Here is a 17,329-nt window from a genome sequence, read left to right on the forward strand (position 1 = left end):
CTACACTTAATTTGTTAATTAGTCTTAAATGATATAGTATAAGCGATTTCATTGATAATCAACAAAAGCACGGGATAAAGCTTTGTTCAATAACATAATATTATATCGCTATCGTTATTTTTTTATATATTCATTTTAATGTATTAACTTATACATGGGTTTCTTTTTTTTACTCTGAATTTTTATTCTTTATAAAATCTTCAACACATATACTTTATTTTTAGTTAATTTTACTTTTATTTTTCACGTAACATCTGAGTTTAGGTTCAAACTAATGTAATACTCGTTAGAAGAAAACAGTATTTTTTTCGTATTCCAAAATTTATTCATTTGATGAGATCTATTTATTCACGTGAATTACGTTACGTTGTGTTAAAATTAGGATTCGTTTCTACAGCAAATGTGAATACATCGTTAAAGAATAAAAAGAATTTAAAATAAAATCAATAAAAGGGAAAAACATTTATGATAAGAACGTACGCTACAGATGATAATAGATGTAGATAGAAGTCATAGACTTCTGTATGAAATAATTAAGTATAAAATCCGTCAAAAATCAGTGTGTTTAAGGGAAATCATTTCTGTAAAATGACAAAAGAAATGAATTTAAATTTTTGCTATTTATCATGTACTATATTGGTTTTGGTAAAATAGTTAAAAATCTCAACGTAAATCCATGATCACCGCACCAGATGATGTTTATTGTGTTCATACCAGATAAAAGAAATAACGTCTATTTGCATAAACAAAATTCCACTGTAGCAACTAAGTATACATGTGAAAATTTACTTTCGTTAAACTTTTAAATATTAAAAGAATCAAGTGAGTAATTTTTCACTATATATTGTGAGCGTTAATTGCAGTGGTAAATATGCCATAATCGTCGAGTAATTGTTCAGCTGAAACAATTTTAGTCAATTCCTTGGTAATTTACCAATTTTTTTTCAATTGAAAATCGCCATGAAGTAACAACTCAGTCAATTAATTGCTCACAATCAGTGACGATTCGGATAAATTTTCGTTCGAAAGTCTTTACACAGCACGCATGAGTGATTTCAATCAATTGAGATGATTGTCACGCATGAGTGTAAATTATGATAATTACTGGAACTCGATCTTATGATTACAATCTGATATGTACGATTCATAATCATGATTACAGTTTGTTCAAGTGTAATTGCATGAATTATGAACTGACTGTAATTACATTATCAATGCTCATAGTACTTTCTGCAGTGGTAAAGATTTGAAGCTATCACATTGAATATTCATTCAACATCAGATCTATTTCACGACAGTAGCTCATAGCCATAAAACCCATGATAAAGCCTTGAAAAACTTCATAATCGCTATAAGGATATCAATATTTTGGTAAAGCGATTACTGATGAACATAATTAGGTTCTTTGCGATCCTGTACTGCAATCCTAACATTATTTTTATACCTGATTTGTATCTTATAACATGAAAAAAACTTTAAAAAAAACTTAAAAAAAAAAAAAAAAAAAATGCCTATGTTAGGAAAATGTTACCTACAAGTTTTCGGCAACAAAATTAGAATGTATTGTATTAAAATAAAAAAAAATAAAAAAAATATACATATTATTTATACAAGCGAATGATAATTTTTTTTAGCGTAATATTTCATTATAGTTCATCATGGTTAAGAAATCAATTTTTTACAAAAATTACGACGTTGAAATAAACCGCAATTTAAACTTTTAAGATTCTGAATCTGAGTTGACTTAATCCATGCCGAAATAAGGCTGCATTATTGAAAACTGTGATAAAAAATATTTCTGAATTGGGTAAATGAGAAATTTGAACTCCTGATTATCGATATAACGATGATCGAGATTGAAGACAGTAAATAAATAAAATAATAATAATACTAATAAAAAAAATGGTTTAAGGTTACCGCGGACTACGGCAATTAGTGTTACCAACTGAATTCAGGTAAACAAAAAAAAAAGAAGAAAAAAAAAAGAAAAAGAAACAGCTGTTTCTTGACAGCTGGAACTATCTCTGATAAAAGTTGCGTTATTATTAAAATAAAACATATATTATGCAGACTATTAAAGTCAGGATAATTTTTCGGTAAGTCAATACGGAGACAAATCTGTTTATCCGTATAATGAAATAACACGGGATATTGTATTATAGACAGTGATTTTGGGGTGTTCGACAGAGACACGCGACTTCAATCATTTCTACGAACGCCGTGTCAGTTTATATTGATCAAACAGTTGGTTGCTGTAAAATAAATTATACCAAAACTCAACTGCAAGAAAAACAAAATCAAAGTTTAACAAATATTTCGGTACTTCAACAAGATTTGACAAACTCAATAATACGTGTAACCTAACCTAGCCAACAAACATGTCAAAATTGAGTGGAATTGAACCTAACCATTATAAACGAATATAGACTAATTCTGAAAAGCTAATTCCTTGAAAGTCTTCCTACAATTGGCCCATAATAATTTTTTCTCCCGATGTATAGTTACCTTAACGTTATTAACTACAGCGATATTGTTTGGCAAGATAATTCGTAACTCGTTCTGACAAATACTTTATAATTTACAGATATTCCCTAGATCTTTAATCCAACTCGAACAGGTAAACGGTATCATTAGGAACAAGTGGAGAGAAATATGTTTTCGGCTTTTAAAAGGTTAGCCGGCAAGTCTGAGGGGCCTGGAAATGTGTCTCCCAGGCCGGCACATCAGTCGATGCCGACAACGTTGCAAAGAAAGTTTGCCAAAGGTGTACAGTATAATAGTAAGTAAATTTATTCAAGGTGTAAGAAGCGTGAGGATAGTTATCACAGATGTCATAGCATTGAAAATCTCAACCTGCGTTCGCTTCGCGTGATTGTTTAACTGCAGATAGACATTCTTCCTAAGACAATTCCCAGAGCCGTTCGTTCGCAAACTAATATTTCTTAACGTTGAACAGTTTCGCGAAGTCTATGATTTTCTAACTATGATCTGATATTTAATATATTTGGAATGGTTGAACGCAACGGAAGAAATCAGTGTTTGTTAATTACATTTCATCATTAAGGACAATCGAAATTCTCTGTGCTTTTTTTAAACTACACGCTTTTTTCTGACTTTTAGTGAAAATCATAATAAAGGGTGACAGAAATGTGGGAAAGACATGCCTGTTTCATAGACTGCAGGGACAGAAGTTTGTCGAAGAATATGTACCGACCGAAGAAATACAAGTAGCTAGTATTCAGTGGAATTATAAAGCGACTGACGATATTGTCAAGGTGGAAGTTTGGGACGTTGTAGACCGTGGAAGGAGACGCCGGAAGTTGGACGGATTGAAGATGGACAATGCTCCTTCTGAACACGTAATTGAAGAGCCAGCCTTGGATGCCGAATTTTTAGACGTCTACAAAGGGACCAACGGAGTCATAGTCATGATGGATATCACAAAAACTTGGACGTTTGATTACGTTCAAAGAGAACTCCCTAAAATACCAAGCCACATTCCTGTCATTGTTTTAGGCAATCATTGCGACATGTCTCATCATAGAACCGTCACTCCTGATCATGTGACTTATTTTATCGATTCTCTCCAAGGAAGAACAGCTCAGGTAAATGCTTGATCCCTGGACAGAGATTTCATCATGTACTGAAGTGGATTATTTTTCATCATACAGCCTCAGAATAGAATCCGAGTTTCGGCTTGGATTGAAATAATTACTGTGTCTGGGTTTAGAGATTTTTTGATTAAAGAAAGAATGGAAATTTTCAGTAATTTCTTCACTATAAGTATAATAGTTTGCAAAGATATTGATGCGGTACTATTGCACATTTATCAAGAACCACTTTAAATTATATTTAAATTTTAAAACAAGTTTGGTGATCATAGAATACTAATATGTAATACATGGTTATATATTAATTTTTTATTTGCAACAGGTGAGATACGCAGAGTCGTCAATGAGGAATGGTTTTGGACTAAAGTTATTACACAAATTTTTCAATTTACCGTTTCTTCAATTACAACGTGAGACGTTATTGAAACAATTGGATACGAACGAGGAAGAAACAAGACTTACGGTCGACGAGCTTGATCTGTTCCAAGACGGAGATGATGCGGATTACAACAAATTTTTAGATAATTTAGTGAACAAAAGACGTGCTATTGCCGATTCGGTATCTGCATCTGCATTGACGCCAAACATAACTTCGTCTCTAAGCACACATCAAATATCACCCTCAAATAGTTCTGCAAATTTGAATTCGGAAGTCAAGAGATCGTCGTCAATGCCTGGTCCCATTGGCCCGATTGGCGGCGGTACGCCCATACCAGTGAAAAACATTGATTTCAAGTTTCAACCAAAGAAAGAAAGCTCGCTGTCGAGATTGGAAAATTCTGCAACTTCACAAAAGATATTACAAGCTGCGTCAACTTTACCAAATATCCAAACATTGCCAAAAGTAGAAGTGACTAAAGTTGATGACTCTGCGTCCGATAATTTGGAAAGGAGAGATTCAACCCAAAGATCACAGTCGTTTATGTCTAAAATATTTGGCAAGAAGGATGAAGAAACTGAAAAAACAGTCGAAACATACATGACAAACTCGAATAATGCAATAACCAGTGTTGAGGATTTCGTACCAGATGATGGAATGCTTGATAGGTCATTCTTGGATGACAATAGCCAAGCAACTCCACAAAAAGTACAACAAACACAGGCTGACTCTGAGAGGTGAGTGATCAAGAAGTTTTCGACAGTTAGTTCTTTACTGTTCGGTGGTTTTTAGTCACCGTGTATCTAAGATCTTAAGAATATTAATCTTCGAATATTTTTTAGTGATACTGAAACGGGAAATCCGCTTGTCGCGGGTTACGAAGATGATTTGTCATCCGCAGACGAAAATCCTGCACCGGTTCAACTAATACTTACTGAAAATCCATTAATCAAACAAAAACATAAACGAGATTCTTTGGCCGAGGCTGATACAAATACAGAGAAACATAGACAGAATGTAACAAAGCGGGACTCAGTTTCTTCTGTCGAGCCAGAATTACAGATAGTGAATGATTACGATATCGGTGACTCGCACGAAATAAAAACAGAGGCATTCGACACCTGGTTAGGGCAAGATTCTAAGTGGAGACAGAGTCCTGAAGGGGGAGAGGACGTCAGCAGTACAAGTACAAAAAAGGATAGATTAGAATTAAGCGACAAGAGTTTAGACGTCAGCATGACAAGCTCAAACGTACACTTAGAACTGCTGGACAACACAAGTATGCGACAAATGAGCTCAAATAATAGCAGCCCCGTTATGAAGGAGAAAAAGAAACTCAAAGAGAAGGTATGTATCGTACATATTTTTCGAACTTCAATTTTATTTAATAGTGACTCAATTCTCGAGTGACAATAAGTTTTCCATAAATTAAAAGATGTGCCAGTTGCCCATAATATAAAAGATAAGTAAGATGATGTGCTTCGTGTATTTCAGAGCGAAGAGAAAGAGAAGAAAAAAAAGAAAAAATCCAAAGATAAAGAAAAAGAGAAGGAGAAATCGGATAAGTTGGAAAAAAGAAAGAAACGATCATTCAGACGTTCAAAAGATGGGAATAGAGAACACGACGAGTTGGAAGAGTTTTTGAACGGAGCGGCAACAAGGCCAGGGATAGACGCCGCTTACGAAGCTATATAGCCCTACGAGATGGTTAGAAGTTTAAGATGGCCACATCTCAGAACGACTTCAATTTCTGGCGTCTAACAAAGGATAGAAAAAACGTCTTGCTTCGAAACTTTGGTCCAGAATATAATGAGAACACGAATAGATAAATTGAAGGGTAATAATAAATGCTTCTGAAATGAATATAACGCAAAATAGCTTTTGGACTTGGGAAAGACAAATTATTTGGTATAACAAAATTATTCGTACTTGAGCTTTAAGGTCTGGCGCAATCTAATTGCTGATTGTGATATATATTATATCCTAGCTATTTGAATAATGGAATGCTGTAAAGTCATTCAGCATACCTAATGGTTGATCATTGCAGCATGCGAGTCGTTCCTCAATAATCAAAAAATTATTAGCTATTAATCGATATCACGTACAAGATCTCTCTTCCAACTTGAAATAAGTTTCGACAAATGAATCATAAGACTATCATTCCATCTATCTGTGTGCGTATGTGTCCAATATTGTAATAACGTTTAGAGTTCACGTTGAACGTCATTAGGTGTAAAATACATTTGAATATTGGGTAATTTGGAAACGATTGTTTAGAGCGATCTTTCCCGCCCTTAATTGTTAATACAAGTAGTGTGTTGTTCGATTGGTAACACATTTTCCTTAACGATCAAATTGGTAAATTATAGAACGATCTGACATAGGTATGAAAAAGGATCTTGAGATACCGCAATTACGATGTTATTATTATTAATATGTTCGTTAATCTCTGTGAATTGTTTTTTTCTAATGTAATTACGATTTTTATTTTCAACGTTAAATCACTTTTTTGTTTATAGTCATTTATAATGTAACGTTGTATACTATTGTGTCATTACATACATTGAAAATAATGTTAATAAATGTATATTCAAACGATAATTAAAGGTACAAATTGATTCGACACCTTTACCCCGTACTCGTTGGTAAAGTTTTAGAGGCGATATCGCACATCGGCAAAATTTTAATATTGCTCAAATTTGATGGTACTTACCCTCGTATTTTGCGGACGATTCCTGATGATCTTCGAAGGATACTGCGGCGAGTCCTGTGCACATATTTCTTCCACACTAAACGTCACTACGAACAATAAATTCACAAAATAATCGGGATCACGAACGCGTCGAACCGCAAACGTAAAGTGTTGACAATTGAATGACGATATACGATTGGCGGAAGGCTAGCAGCCACGGACAGAGACAGCAGCGCACCACGCGACTGGTATCAGAACTACAATCGATAGTGATTTGGCGCTGTATTTGAATCACTCAAAGTAAATAAATCCTCTTCAATATTTTGTGGTTTCGGCAATGAATTCTACAGTCATTTTTGAGGCAATGCTTTTTCGTGATTCTACGTTTATCGACCCAGTTCCATGACCTTTAGTCGAAAATCGACACTTAAAAAAAAAATGCTATCAGCTCTTGTTCATAATTTCAGTATTTTCTACTTTGGTATGTTTAAAGGGATCTGTTAAATAGTAAACATACGGATATCTTGTAATAGAATTGATATGAAGTATCTATTTTAGACAGCTAACCCCCGCAGTTATTAGTATTTGATTAATATCCCTACAGATTATTATTTAGACTGAACTATTGAAGGTTTCAGTGTGTTGCTCGTGATACTTTTTTCGTCATCATGTTGTTACAGCATTGTTTATCCCCCATCTCAAATTAAAGATAAATTCGGATCGAAATATATACAGAAAGTTGTGCTGGACGTTCAAACATTCAAATGAATTGATACGAAGTTTTTACATTGTTAGTCGGCATGGTCCTTTGATCTTCCAAATCATGCTTCTATAACATTTCACTAAAACTTAAAAAGATTGCGATTACGTACAAGAATGAGACCTCGCAAGTTACAATAAACGATCGTTAATCAGGAGGCTAACATATTCAAATCAACAAATTGCCTTGCTTTAACTGACAAGTGAAAGTTAGGTCAGATACAGTAGAGCCTCGATTATTCGAGCCCGCTTCATCGGGGTTCGCCCTCATTCAAGTTTGTTTCGGAATCGAATAATAAACTCGTGTTGTACGAGCTACGGCAACTTCTAATCTGCATTATCCGAGCTTGTCACGTAAAAATGTAGGTAATTGATATTCGTTATGACTTCAAAATTTGTGCATATATCTGCAGTTCGTATTAGCCGAGCTGGAGTGGGTACAGAATATCTCGAATAATGGAGAATCTACTGTATACACGTCAGGACGTTTATACACAAAAAAATTAAATAATTCTCAGTTCAAGATCAGCGCCATCCCGAAGTGGAGGTTGAAAAGATATGGCATCGAACAGATTTTTCTTCAAATTATTATTGGTAAGTATATCTCAAGTATCGCCTGTTGCGAATTTTACGTCAAGTAAATCATATACGGTGTGCAACAAAGGAAAATTCCGATACAATTCAGTCGACGCTAATATGACTGTACGTGAGGAACCTATCTATAGTGGTTTACAAAGCTGAGTAAAGACGACCAAAACAATAAATGTATTATACAACTGAAAATCCAACGCAATCTAAACAGTTATTTGTACCTTGCCGAATAGTTTTCTGCGAATATTTTATTTGCTGGAATGAAACATCGCCAGCATTTGGATGTTCCACATAACTTTCAACTTCAAAGGCTGTGTCCAAAGCATGCCATGCCAAAGGTCATGCGCAAGTGATGAGTGATGACGTTTCCTGCAGTTTAGCCAACAAAACGACACGGAAGTGACAGAAGAAACTTGTTGCACGCATGCTTGAATTAAAAAAAAAAGAGAATAAAAAAAAAATAAATGAACGATATCTTACATTACCGACTAACAACGTGTCAAACGAGGAATTCGACAGCATTCGAAAGGTCGTCGCGCAGCAGACGACATTTGTTTTTCGGAACTATAGAACAGTAAATACAGTTTTTTAAACTGAAACAATAGAAAAGGAATTAGAACGCTTGGCATAATTAACAGCACACAGCTGAGAGTTTTGTGTATCGAACCGGTGGCATTGTTGGACGTTAATTTTTCCCGCCCGTGTGTTTGATAGTTAATAAATTATGTAAGCTGCTTATCATTGTTTTTACTGCCACTCATTGTTTTCGCTTCAACAAGCGCTAACACCCTGCAAAGATCAAAATACAATTGAAGTGGAGAAGTTTAACTTTTACTGTACTTTAAAAAAATAACCTCTCATCTCAATACCTTGTGCGAATATTTGAATTAACATTTTGTGTTACATTTCTTTTTTTTCTGCTCATTGACTAAGCAAAGGCAAATATGACTATTTTATTATTTTTATCCCAATATTGATAACAATAATAATAATTTTTTAAATATTTCCTTTTTTTGATGCTTCTCTTTCTTTTACAGATGCTGGCAAGAGTAGGTCTATTTAAAACAATTACCCGATTTCAACCGTCAGTTGTTGCTTTTGGTCAAGTGAACGAGTCCCACAGCAAAGCGACGATGGACAAATTCTCGCTACCCGAACGTTTCATAGGAACTGAAAAATCAGTTTGGTAAATTTCCGTTTGAAAATCAATTCAGTTATTTTGATTTGTGCTTTATTTTTTATCTTTAGCCATGTTCGCTCCAAAAATAAATAACTGGATTTTTCTTAGGGTGGAATACATTCAACTAGCACTTCAACACAAGCCGCTAAACCTTGGACAAGGATTTCCTGATTTTCATGCACCAGAAAATGTAACCAAAGCTTTAGCTGCAAGTGCAACTTCGGAAAATCCATTATTGAATCAATATACCAGGGGTTTTGTAAGTTATCATATCAGTCAGAACCAGCCGTACCAGATCTTCTCAAATAAACCAATACTGATTTGCCTTGGTTATTCAAAGTATTACATTGTTACTTAATCCAGCCTCATGATGAACAGATTTTCATCAAGAGCAGTAACGTCTTGACTGCTACCAATTCATGCATGTGACGTAACATTGATGATAAGACAAAGAGCAATATTTTGCAACATACAAGTCTTTAGCAAACATTGTTTAGTAAAGCGTCATACTCGTCCAACTTTTGACCTCTAGATATTAGTTTGTAAATGTGTTATTCCCCTTAATTTTTTTTCTTCCACAGAATCTTGTCTTATCATTATTAACTTGTAGCATATGATGCATGTATTAGAGACTGTCAGTAGTTTAAGTAACAAATACTGATTTACATTTTCATTGGAACATGTTAATTTCTTATTTTTCAGGGGTAAAAATTTTTGATTCATATAACTTCGGTCAACTAAATGATACTGTCAATTAGTCCGTATCTTTTACTGGAAAAATTCAAAAATCCTGTAGAGTAATGACTTATTCATTCTTCTAGGGTCACCCAAGGCTGGTCAATGCATTGAGCAAACTTTATTCGAGAATTTTGAACCGTGATCTGAACCCCAACAGTGAGATTTTAGTTACCTCTGGTGCCTACGAGGGGCTCTTTGTAGCAATTCATGGGCATACAAGACCCGGCGACGAATGGATTATCATCGAACCTTTCTTTGACTGCTATGAGCCAATGATTTTGGGAGCTGGCGGCACTCCGAGATTTATCGCTTTGAAGCCAGTGAGATGAAACTTTTATAAATAACTTCATTACTAACTGTATATGCATAACATATCAGACAGAGTTACGAGTGAAAATTTGTAATAATATATTCTGATTACAGAAAAAAACAAGTGGAAATGTAAGCTCCGGAGATTGGGTTTTGGATAAAGAGGAGTTAGAAGGACTATTTAATGAAAAAACGAAGGGTATCATTGTTAATACACCTCACAATCCTACTGGTAAAGTTTTTACACGAGAAGAATTACAGGTCATTGCAGACTTGGCGAAGAAGTGGAATGCTATCGTAATATCCGACGAGGTGTACGAATGGCTCGTTTACAAGCCAAACGAACATGTTAGAATAGGTTATTGAAACTGCATTATTACTTCTGAGAATATCTTTCTAATTTAGTTGTAGAATTGCTTATTGTCAACAATGTTGCATAAATTTACGAATCAATTCCAGGATACGTTTCTTTGCTTAAAAATTAACTGTTAGGGATTTTCATACTCCACAGCAACTCTGCCCGATATGTACGAACGTACTATTACCATTGGATCAGCGGGCAAAACCTTCAGTGTGACTGGCTGGAAAATTGGTTGGGCTTATGGACCAGCTAACCTGATTTACAATTTACAAATTGTTCATCAAAATACAGTTTACACTTGTGCGACTACTGTTCAGGTGAAAAATCCTTTTTCTCGGATGCCTTCGGCGACGACGTATTACAAGAAAACCTTTGTTGAAAAAGACTGATCAATGCAAGCACGCAAAATTGAACATTATTGTTATTCTTGTAGTGTTAACGTGTCTATCTTACCTTTCACAGGAAGCTATAGCTATCGGGTTCGAGCAGGAAATCGCGAGGTATGGTCAGCCAGATTGTTACTTTGAGAGTTTGGCAAGGGATTTATTGCCGAAACGAGACTTTATGGCGTCGTTTTTACGTGAGGTTGGAATGAACCCTACTGTACCAGAAGGAGGCTACTTTATGATCGCAAACTGGACAGCTTTAGCAGATAAAGTGAACCTTGCCGCGGAAAAAGACCAATTTAAGGATTATAAGTTCACGAAATGGATGACGAAAAACGTTGGTCTCCAGGGAATTCCACCATCTGCCTTTTACAGCACTGAACACAAGCATTTGGGCGAGGATAATGTACGATACTGCTTCATAAAGGTGAGATTATTAACGCTTAATAATTGATTCGGTGGGTAAACGAAAGTTCATATTTAGTTATTTTTGTTTGTAGAAAAGAAAATTCGTCTAGCACTTATGTAGAATTAATTTGGAATTAACATTTTTCTGTCATTAACTTATCAATCCAATGCTTTACAGAGAGATGAAAACTTGCAAGAAGCAGCCAGAATTCTGAAAGAGTGGAAAGCGCGACGGTAATCGAATTACCGAAAAACTAGATCTAATTTTAAAAGATTCCCAACTAGAACTGGATTGTCACCCTATGTATATGAAGTTTGTATATTTTTATGTATCTATGTGCCGCTTGTACAAGAATATTTATCTTTTGAGAAAAAAATATTCTTGACATTGTGAGAAACCGCAACGAAAATACGCAATTGTCAATAATCTCTTTAAAAACGTTTATTGTCCTCTTTCCCTCATTTTCAATCAGCAATAATGACCGGATGCTTCTTAAACCGCAAAATCTCCTCTCAGCCATCTCTTCGCGTCTCTGGTGTCTGCTCCGAATGTTTTTCCAAATCTGCAAGCAGTCAATATGTACGTCAACAACTAAAGTCTTAAAACTTGAAGCTGTACGTTCACCACATATTTTCCAGTATCAATCACAAAACCTTTGGAAATTCACTCATGGCACACACAATCTTTCAGCCTAAACGTTAATGAATAAAAGAGTGAACCGTCCTCGAGGTTTCTCTGTGCAATTGTATCACCACTCAATAGCTTTACGTCAGCAGCACAAGGTAGCGTTAATAACAAATTTTCATTACACCATTCTGTATCTTTACAATTCTTGCATGGCTAAGCCACCGGTAGAATTTATCAGTTCAAACCTGAATGATTCTCCAGGAACGTGTCCCTGGTAGTTTGGAATCATTCCAACGTGCTTGTGATAAATTTCAGTCGGTTGTATGAGGAGGGGTGGATCCGGCCGAGAAATGGTAACCGGTGCCCATTCGGTGCTCTGTCTTCGTCTGTAATTCGAGGTAAAATCGCAAAGTGCACTGTTCGTCATCACTGAATTCGTAGCGCCGAAGTGCGCGTAACCGTAGGGAATATGTCCCGAGTATCCTGCGTGAGGAAAAATCAGCAATGAACATTTTTCCTTCGCATCATCCATGTTTCGACTACAAATTACTGGGATTGTTAGATGAAACCAAGAAAGAAGAAGAGAAAATTGTGACAGAGTATAAAGATTCATGATTCTCAAGGTGATAAAAAATCGTCAACGTACGTCTGGCATTCTCTCGCACGAAAGAGTATCTCATCCGATTTTCACTGTCAATGAGACCCATGACTATGCGTTGCTATTAATTAAGTTATCCAAGCGGTGATATGATCAGATTGTTTTATTTTATTGAAAAAGTAGTATTTTTCGAAAAAGGTTAATGAAAATTTATACAGAATTTTATTAGTCCAAAATTTTTACGCGTGATAATTGCGTAAATTTTGTGAATGAAGTGAGATGCGGTCAATTTGAACATTTGAATAGATAAATGAGAAAAAAGCGAACAGAGATATCGAAGAGAGTAAAGCAAGTTTAAATCGTTTAAATATGCGGTTATTCTATACAAAAACGTACCATTTACAAAGAACTTCCCAGGATTATCGTTATTCATGAAATACGGTGAAGGTGCATGGTCTCTGGGTCTTTCGCATTGTTCGTCGACCGGTAAATTCCTCATTACACCGACACAATCGGGACGGACAGACAGCATAGGCAGTTTAAACTGACTTTCGAGTAACTGAAATCATATTCGTCACACTGGTTGAGCATTTCAAATTTGAAGATCACCGAATTATGCCTGACAGCTCACATAAGGTTCTTCACGTTAACTATTTCTTCAAAGATTAGACAGAAATCTTTTAACTTCATCGATAGTTTGTGCACGGTAGAACTTGTATAAACAAAATTTCCACGGATGAAAACATATTTATATTTTTCACGCGAAAGATAAGTATTTGTATTTACAAAATTTTTAGCTATTAAAACAATATATCGCTTTAATTCCCCAATGATTTTTATTCTTTCGGGTGTGTCATTCATGTCAATGAACTGGCTTAGTGATATTTAAATTGATATTACACAATATATAATTTTTAGATCGTCTCCAAAGTGTTCATGCTGCCATGCTGTATATTGCAAGGCATGATCAGTTACGTATTTTCGGATCCGGATCGACGCAACAGACATAAAAGATTGGCAAACCTGCGGGTAATTAATGAACGTCTAAAAATTTCTTGTGCACAATTATTCTGTCAGAGTATCACAAAGTCATTTAAAGTGACCATGGTGAACAAATATTATTTACACATACTTTAACAGACTTTGAAGATGTCCCAAAAGACTTTCACTTGTACGCTGTAACTGATCGCGTGTAATGCGCTAAATATTATCTCACAAGCCACGTGCTTCGTTCGAACTAAAGAATTAATTGTTTTATTTTTTTAATCTTGACTGTTTATCGTTAAAAATTTGCGGTTACTAAAAAGGTCAGGTTTTATACGTTACCTAGATAATTTTATCAAAGATTCAATTATCTTAAATAAATTCGCCTGATCTTATACCTTGGAAAGTAACTTTCACTATAATTTAATTTCATCTTTCATCCTCATCTAAATAAAATTGCTAAAAGAAATGTATCTTTACGAGTGGCGAAAAAAATACTGTCTAGTCGAGTCTTGTCTTATCTTTTGCAGAGATAATTGTACGAGAAATTATCTTTAATTTTATCCAGATGATTTTATACATGGATAATCATATCTTCATGCAGATATCAGTGTATTAATCATCATGCACAATACTCGTCGCACGATAAAAAATAAAATAAAAAAGGAAACGATACGATGAAAAATAATCTCCTTTGTCCTAGTTAATTTCAACTTCCCGCAACCTCGATCAAGGTGAATGAAGTTTAAGGAAAGATTTAAGGAACACCTTACAAAGCGGGATGCTGCCTCTTGGCATCCTATTTGTCGCGACTGACTCGACTTACCGATAAACTTGAGTTTAATTCTCTCGCAACTCGTACAATCACGATTAATTAAAATCGTCTCAGTACCCACCAAACGTTCTTCGAGATTACGCGGCTCCCCGCGTCCGCTCTGCACCGCGACAACCTTCTGGAGTTGATTAAGAACTTCCTTGTTCTGTATCTCTTGACGCTTCAATTCGGCAATACCCTCTGTAGCTGTCACGGTATATCTTTGGCCATGACTCGCGTTTAGACCTGGCGTAAACCCTGCGAACATCATCAAACCCGACGAGAATAATTACAAAGATTATATGTATATGTGTATATATGTATTAATTTACAGGTAAATCTGTACCTACGCTTACCTACTCATAAAACCGTAATACTTTCAAAAGAATCAAACGGATTTACCTGATGAATCCAACATTTTTTCTCTAAATTCAATTTTTTATTTCACCTAGATTTTCGTTTTTTGATCTACGGTATAATGTACTGAATCAGCCGGATTTCTTCTCAAATCTGATGAATTCGGTATTGGTAGAATTGTTATTATACCTTCGTAGCCAGGTGTTATTGGATGAACATAGACTGGGGTGCCATTTTTAAACCTCGCATTGACAATGTCGATGTCATCTTTCGCAGGCCGCGTGACCTGCGTTGGAAATAAATGTATTAATTTTATTTTGTTTAAACGATAACTGCATAGATCGATTCTACGAGATTCATTTTATTTCTATGGACTGTTGAATCGATTTTGCCTTTAAAAGTGTAATGCAAATTCTAAGTATCGATATTCTGGACTATTCTGGAGGGTAAAATTAGCAATGATCAGGTGAAGGAATCGCGATTTAGATTTGGGCGTGAAAAAGGCTCCACAAATGTGTTTAAACCTGGTATTCGTCGGTGGTACGGTTTGAAAGAATAAGGGTTTCGGCATGATTTATCGTCGGATCTAGCAAAAGCTTGTGCGTCTGGCTTCCGTAGGTTTCGCCACACCTGTAACGATACTGGGGACAAAATCCGGCGTATCTGGACAAGGAAAGGGTGAAATAAGTAAAGTGACATATCAGAAACACAATCAAGCATGAATCAAACCTATCAAATTAACAGAGTCACCAAAATTCTTAGCTATATAACAATTAATACGGCAACCTATGATAATCAAAGGCCTTATAGAGCGTATCTGGAATGCTGATAATGTATATTCTTGAAACGAGTATCCAATTTCGTGTTAGCATGTCATCACGTACCGATCGTTATGAATTAAGAAACAAATTTATAAAGTCATACTTGGAATTTCAAGGATATAAGGATACGATAAAAGCTATTGACCACGCGACGAATATGCTGTAATTTAAGTATCTAACTTATTTCCAACGGAATTACATGCGATGAACATAACGGTGCGGAATTTCATAAAACATTTATATGTGCGATGTATGCAGTATATTTTACAAGGTGTGACGTGCTAATGAATGCATATATACGCACTAATTACGCAACAAATCTCTCACCCAGGAATAAGGTGCGGATCTACGGTGGTAACGAGCTCCGTTCCGGTCATTTTCAATTAGAATTTATCATTCACCGTAGACGTACAATTGAGACGAAAAATTCGCTCTCATAATATTTAAGAAGACAAGAATTTCATTTTCGATAAGAAAATACGTCAGTTTTTTTTTATATTCAAGGAGAAAAAGGAAAAAAGATATATACTGATAAGAAATTTCACATCATGATGACGGATGACAGGCAAAACAAAACGGACGTCAGAAATGACGGGAAACAGATGACGCATACGGATCGGAAAATCTTTGACAGTCGTGAAATTAATGAATTTCTCTTTTTGCCGGCAGGTATATACATATAAGGTACGTATATTATTGCAAAGTGCGATAACTGATTTTTATATATTGTGCATATGCAGCACACGTCCTGATGGCGGCGAAATTTCTGTCTTTGCAAATATTTTGTCAACGGGTCTGTTTTTCTCGAAAATTGAAATAAAGTCGGTTTCGAAAAACATCTTTAATAAAACAGCCAGTATTATAATCGTCGCGGAAACTTAACAATGAGTGATTCGTGCATTTGAATTCGTTTACAAAGATGCTTCAGCAAAAACATTTGGATTATATCCGCAATAACTTGTACTTGAACATAAAAAAAAAAAAAATTAAAAAAATGAATAAACAAAAAAATTAAATAAAAGTAGGATACATCTGTAGCTGGTTGAATGGCTCTGCATTACAGTCAGGTATCCATTCCGACACCAGTCACTCTATTCAGAAGGAGTCTAATTAGAATTCAAGTTGGTTTGAATATATTTTCCATTTTTTATAATCTTAGGAACAGCGTGACTATGCATATAATTCACGCACTGTCTAATCAAATAGTCATTACCACGAAAAAACGTTCTTTGATATAAACCAATTAAAGTTGCGGCGGTTACTTGTTTCTGAATTTTTAAACTTATTCCTGTCGATGTTGAACTATTAAAAAATATTCACTTACCTATCATAATATATACAGATAAAATTTCACTGTTGTAGTCGTGAATTACGTGATTTCAACAATGAGAAAATTGATTGAAAAATAATTGCGGTGCGCAGGTATTTAGATTGGATTTTTTTCACGCAGAGGGAAACGATAGGTTCAATTCAAACGAAGCTCTAATCGTAAGCTGCACGCTTATCACCGTAAGTACCCTACTCGTGACGCGTGTGTACCTGACGATTCTTAATCAGGGTACGAACGCGCGCAAATATGCAATTCTTATCAGTATGTAAACAGCACACCGTAACGAGCAAAGATAATATCAACCGCTGGTACTGAATAGGGATCACGCTCTCACCAGTTTTGTGTAACAGCATTATACTGCAGGTAAAAATAGAATCCTAAGG

At 35.2% G+C, this 17,329-nt stretch overlaps 3 protein-coding genes across 6 annotated transcripts; 2 read left to right on the forward strand and 1 right to left on the reverse strand.

Annotated features, from left to right (window-relative positions):
* The first annotated feature begins 1,978 nt into the window (after nt 1-1,978).
* LOC124406998 (rab-like protein 6) lies at nt 1,979-6,297 on the forward strand. Of its 2 annotated transcripts, none has more exons than XM_046882762.1 (6): nt 1,979-2,096; nt 2,618-2,779; nt 3,121-3,605; nt 3,934-4,727; nt 4,833-5,337; nt 5,485-6,297. In XM_046882762.1, exons 2-6 carry the CDS (start codon nt 2,653-2,655, stop codon nt 5,683-5,685), a joined length of 2,112 nt encoding a protein of 703 aa, XP_046738718.1. In that variant the 5' UTR covers nt 1,979-2,096; nt 2,618-2,652; the 3' UTR covers nt 5,686-6,297. The 2 variants fall into 2 exon arrangements, with proteins under 2 accessions (XP_046738718.1, XP_046738717.1); XM_046882761.1 differs by having other exon boundaries at nt 1,988-2,096; nt 2,585-2,779.
* A 1,603-nt stretch (nt 6,298-7,900) lies between these two features.
* On the forward strand, nt 7,901-11,780 carry LOC124407757 (kynurenine aminotransferase). 3 transcript variants are annotated; one of them, XM_046884246.1, is made up of 8 exons: nt 7,901-8,035; nt 9,070-9,218; nt 9,321-9,471; nt 10,034-10,270; nt 10,374-10,617; nt 10,771-10,937; nt 11,083-11,433; nt 11,593-11,780. In XM_046884246.1, exons 1-8 carry the CDS (start codon nt 8,000-8,002, stop codon nt 11,650-11,652), a joined length of 1,395 nt encoding a protein of 464 aa, XP_046740202.1. In that variant the 5' UTR covers nt 7,901-7,999; the 3' UTR covers nt 11,653-11,780. The 3 variants fall into 3 exon arrangements, with proteins under 3 accessions (XP_046740202.1, XP_046740201.1, XP_046740203.1); XM_046884245.1 differs by lacking the exon at nt 7,901-8,035 and adding an exon at nt 8,442-8,606; XM_046884247.1 differs by lacking the exon at nt 7,901-8,035 and adding an exon at nt 8,511-8,758.
* Nucleotides 11,781-11,842: 62 nt separating this feature from the next.
* On the reverse strand, nt 11,843-16,072 carry LOC124407758 (UPF0605 protein CG18335-like). The gene is made up of 7 exons (XM_046884248.1): nt 15,944-16,072; nt 15,320-15,458; nt 14,985-15,081; nt 14,521-14,696; nt 13,037-13,199; nt 12,288-12,525; nt 11,843-11,977 (listed from the first exon to the last, which is right to left on the reverse strand). The coding sequence occupies exons 1-7, from the start codon at nt 15,991-15,993 to the stop codon at nt 11,908-11,910; spliced, it is 933 nt and encodes a 310-aa protein (XP_046740204.1). The 5' UTR covers nt 15,994-16,072; the 3' UTR covers nt 11,843-11,907.
* Between the last annotated feature and the right edge of the window lie 1,257 nt (nt 16,073-17,329).

This window comes from Diprion similis, chromosome 6 (genome assembly GCF_021155765.1).
Source record: "Diprion similis isolate iyDipSimi1 chromosome 6, iyDipSimi1.1, whole genome shotgun sequence".
NCBI classification, from domain to species: Eukaryota; Metazoa; Arthropoda; class Insecta; order Hymenoptera; family Diprionidae; genus Diprion; species Diprion similis.